Genomic DNA, 4746 nt, shown 5'->3' on the forward strand with positions numbered 1-4746 from the left:
TTCAAAATTGGCTTATGTCTCAAGGGAAAAAGAAACTCTCAGTAATGAAATCCCTGGGCCTCTGTGTTTATCTTGAGTTTTGTTTAGTAATTTTTTACTAAATCATTAACTCTCTTATACCTTCAATCAGATTTTGTTTTTGTTGTTGTTTATCTTTTCTTAACAGTCTTCAGTAGGAAGGTTAGCTTGACCTACTTAGTCTGCCAATACTGGAGCTGTAATTCCCCTGGTGAGGACTGAGGCTTATGCCACCCCACAGAAATGGAAACCTCTCCATGGTCTACTTTCAAGATTTTGTGCTGGAGGGATTTGAGGGTGGCCTGGGGACCCAGGCCCTGCTCTTTGCTGTGTTCCTGGCCCTGTACATGATGACTGTGTTGGGGAACCTCACCATGATCATGGTTATCACCCTGGATGCCCACCTGCACTCCCCAATGTACTTCTTCCTCAAGAACCTCTCCTTCCTGGATTTGTGCTACTCATCTGTCATCACCCCCAATGCCCTGGTCAACTTCTTTTCCCCATCCAAGGTCATCACCTTTGCAGGCTGTGCCACCCAGCTATTCTTTTTCTCTCTACTGGTCACCACTGAAGGCTTCCTCCTGGGTGTCATGGCCTATGATCGCTTCATGGCCATCTGCAGCCCCTTGCGCTACCCCATCACTATGTGCCATTCTGCCTGCACTCGCCTGGTTCTGGGCACCTACTGTGGAGGCTGCCTCAACTCTGTTGTGCAGACCAGCTTCACATTCCGCCTCCCATTCTGCAACTCCAATCATATCAACCACTTCTTCTGTGATGTTCCGCCCCTGCTTCAGCTTGCCTGTGGCAACACAGCCATCAATGAACTTCTCTTGTTTGGTATCTGTGGGATCATCATTGTAGGTGTGACATTTGTGGTCCTCATCTCCTATGGCTACATCACAGTGACCATCCTGAGGATGCGCTCAGGAGCTGGGAGACGCAAGGTCTTCTCCACCTGTGGCTCCCACATGGCTGCAGTGACTCTCTTTGTTGGGACTGTCTTTGTCATGTATGCCCAGCCAGGAGCAATTGAATCCATGGAGCAGGGCAAGGTGGTCTCTGTCTTCTACACGCTGGTCATCCCAATGCTCAATCCCCTCATCTACAGTTTGCGAAACAAGGATGTGAAGGAGGCCCTGTGGAGGCTGGGCCAGAAATACACAGCCATGTGAAGGATGTGGTGGAGGAAAGAGTGTGTTCTGCAGGCTGGATGGAAGCCTCAGAGAGACACTGAACTATGAGGACCTCCTCAAACCTCTTCCAATTCCAGATGGAATTGGATATGTTAAGAAACTCATTCATTTACTCTTTCAATCAATGTTGCTTGAAAGCATTTAATGGACCAGACGTTTACTAAGTGGGAAATGCATAGACAAATAAGGATGTTCTTCACCCAAAACTCTAAATGTTCAGAGAAGGAGCAGGGACTTGAATCACATGAAGACTAGGCAGAGCAATCACTCGGCATCAAGGCAGGGGTGGGTCTTCTGCCTATTACTTACCATGGTTCTCTGGGCCATCCATGAGATTTAGTGGGAGAGAAGTCAGATGTTTGTGCATCTTGATCAAACTTGGAAGAAAAAAATGTCTTAAACACTGTACCTTCACCCTCCTGTCCTCCAGAGGCAGGGCCTTGCTGTCTCCTCTTGGCCAGACATGAGCATTTACCTCTCATAAATGGGCTGCCATCCTCAATACCATTGCCAGAGAGATCTGTCTAAAATAATAATGTAATACATGGCTAAGCCATTCCCCATGGTGGGTTTGGTGTCATTAGGAATAGGCTTGGCTGGAGTGGTTCAGGTCTGATGATAGGGCCTCTCTCACAGAGAAGCCAGGTTGGTGGTCTGAGGCAAATGCATTGGTTTCATTCAGGGGAAGGAGATCCCTTGGGCTTTGCTTCATGACAAGGGTATGGAAGACACTGTTAGTAGAAAAAATGACCCAGAGATCCAGCTGTGACATCCACCTTTCTAGTCACAGAATGGGAGACATGAAGTATAAACAGATATAATTTTTATGCATCTACAGAAAAAATATCAAATCATATCCACTCAGGGAGATCACCATCACCCAGGTCAAGAAAGAAACCTACCCAGTTTCCACAATACCCCTGCCTCCTTCTAGTCAGTGACCTGCAAGGTTAACACCTATCCTCCCTCTAACACACAGGTTAGTTTTGCCTGCTGTGAACTTCCTATGAATAGAACCACACAATTTTTCTTCTTTTGTGGCTTTTTTTTTTTTTTTGCTAATATTCTCTTTGTGAAATTAATCCTTGTGATTGTGTATTGTAGCAGTTCTTTAATTTTCATTCCTATATAAATTTCATTAAATGAAGATACCATAATTTGTCCATCTTACTGTTGATGAACCCTTGGGTTGTTTCCAGTTATTGTCTTTTAAAATAATGCTGTTATGAAATACTTATATATATTTTTTGTTTGTTTTTTGTTTTGTTTTGTTTTTGCTGTGAATTAATTCCTTTGGGCATTCTTAGAAGTGGAATTTTTATCTTTTTGGATAACTCAAGTTTTCCAAAAATGTTACAGCAATCTTTGTTCCCAAAAATAGTGCCTGAGAGTTCCTGTTGCTGCACATCATCACAAGAAGCTATATTGTCTGTCTTATCAATTTTAGTCATTCTGGTAGGTAGATAGCCACATATCATTGTGGCTTTCATTTTCATTTCTCCAATGGCCAATGGGTTAATCAGATTTTCATATATTTAGCAACAATTTGGATGTCCTCTTGGGGAAGTATATATGCTTTTCTCAGTTTTCTACTGTATTGTTTTTCTTTTTCATACTGGCTGTAGAAATTTGGTCTATATTCTGGACATGAGCCCTTCACCAGTTATATGATTTGCAAACATCTTCTCCTTCTTTGTGGCTTCCACATTTGCACTTCTATTGATTAAAAAAATTTCTCTATTGACAGAAGTTCTTAAATTTACTTAGTAAAGTTAGTTTATCAGTCATCTCTTTCATGATTACTTCATTCTGAGCATGTTTAAAGAATCACTGCCCATACTAGATCCAAAAAGATATTTCTCTATGTTACCTAGTAGAAGTTTTCTTCCCCAGTCTTTTATGTTAGTATATATAATTCACATGGAAATAACTTTTTATGGTTTTTGTGATATAGCGGTTGTTTCTTTTCTTCATATGGTTATCCTACCGACCTTTTTAAAAGATATATATATATATATATGTTTTTCCCCCACTGCTATGTAGTGTCACCTTTGTCATAAACCAAGTGTCCCGATATATGTTGGTGTATTTCCGAGTCTTATTGTGTCCCATTGGGCTGTCTATTCTTGTGCTATTTTATAATGTATTGTTGAATATTTAAAAAGTAAAATATCATAATATAAGCTCTTCAGTATATATGAATAAATATAACAAATAATGTGCAATATATTTAGAAATACAATTTTAAATGTTATTGAAATATATAAAAGAACTGAGTAAATGGAAATCTATACCATGTTCATGGATGAGAAGTTTTAACATAAAGGTTCTTATTATGCAACATAGCCATTATGCTCTCTTACTCCTTTTGTTTGTTTATTTTAGAGTGAGCGAGCAAGAGAGAGAGAGAGTGCAAGCAGGGGGAGGGGCAGAGGGGAGAGGGAGGTCTCCCCGCTGAGCATGGAGCCCAACACAGGGCTTGATCTCACAACCCTGAGATCATGACCGAGCTGAAACCAAGAGTCAGACACTTAACCAACTGAGTCACCCAGGTGCTCCAATGCTGTCTTGCTTTTTTTTTTTTTTTTTTTTAAGATTTTTGTTATTTATTTATTTTGAGAGAGAGAATGAGAGACAGAGAGCATGAGAGGGAGGAGGGTCAGAGGGAGAAGCAGACTCCCTGCCGAGCAGGGAGCCCGATGCGGGACTCGATCCCGGGACTCCAGGATCATGACCTGAGCCGAAGGCAGTCGCTTAACCAACTGAGCCACCCAGGCGCCCGCTGTCTTGCTTTTAACATGATTTTTTTTTATAGTGCTGGACAAATGATTCTAAAATTTCTATGTAGAAACCAGCTATAAGAATAACCAAAGCGACATGAAAAATTAGAACAAAATTAGAAGGAATGTGCCTTTCTTACCTAGAACTCTCCCACAATCAAGAGCACACCAGGTTGAATGATAAATGGACCCTAGGCAGAGGCCCTGACATTTCTGGCTCTCAGCCCCTTGGCCTGTTCCATGGTCCCACTGCCCACCATGGCTTCTCAGCAAATCACTGCTGCTCCAGCCTCTGACCATGCAGTTTATCCGAGCCCCTGGAAAGGGCTTCTATCAGAGAGGGGTGAGCCTTATGGTGAGGCTTATAAGACCAAGCCCAGAGAAGTCTGGCCATGTTGGCACTCTCTCTGGGCAATCATGGTCCCTCTCTTGTCCCAGGAAGCCAGTGTTCCTCTTATAACAAGCCTGCAATGGTGCCTAGAGTGAACCTCCTTCCTAGCTTGCTGGCTACACCTCTATCTTGTTTGCCACTGCCCTTCCCCAGCACAGTCCCAGCATCAAGTCCAGGACAGATCTATGTACTCTTCTTGCATGACTTCCCTCCACTGTGGATACTTCTACCAGTGCATCTCCCATGTTACATGAATGGCAACTCTGTGTGTGTGTGTGGCATGTGCATACATGTACACCTGTCTCAAGTACAGAGATCACATCTCAGCTGTCTCTGTAGCCCCTGCTCATGGCATCTG

The 4746-nt window shown here is 42.7% G+C and overlaps 1 protein-coding gene across 1 annotated transcript; it reads left to right on the forward strand.

Annotated features, from left to right (window-relative positions):
* Positions 1-245: 245 nt before the first annotated feature.
* LOC110570908 (olfactory receptor 12-like) lies at positions 246-1196 on the forward strand. The gene has a single exon (XM_021678984.1). It carries the CDS (start codon positions 246-248, stop codon positions 1194-1196), a length of 951 nt encoding a protein of 316 aa, XP_021534659.1.
* The last annotated feature ends 3550 nt before the right edge of the window (positions 1197-4746 follow it).

The sequence above is a fragment of the Neomonachus schauinslandi genome, chromosome 3 (genome assembly GCF_002201575.2).
Source record: "Neomonachus schauinslandi chromosome 3, ASM220157v2, whole genome shotgun sequence".
Classification (NCBI taxonomy): domain Eukaryota; kingdom Metazoa; phylum Chordata; class Mammalia; order Carnivora; family Phocidae; genus Neomonachus; species Neomonachus schauinslandi.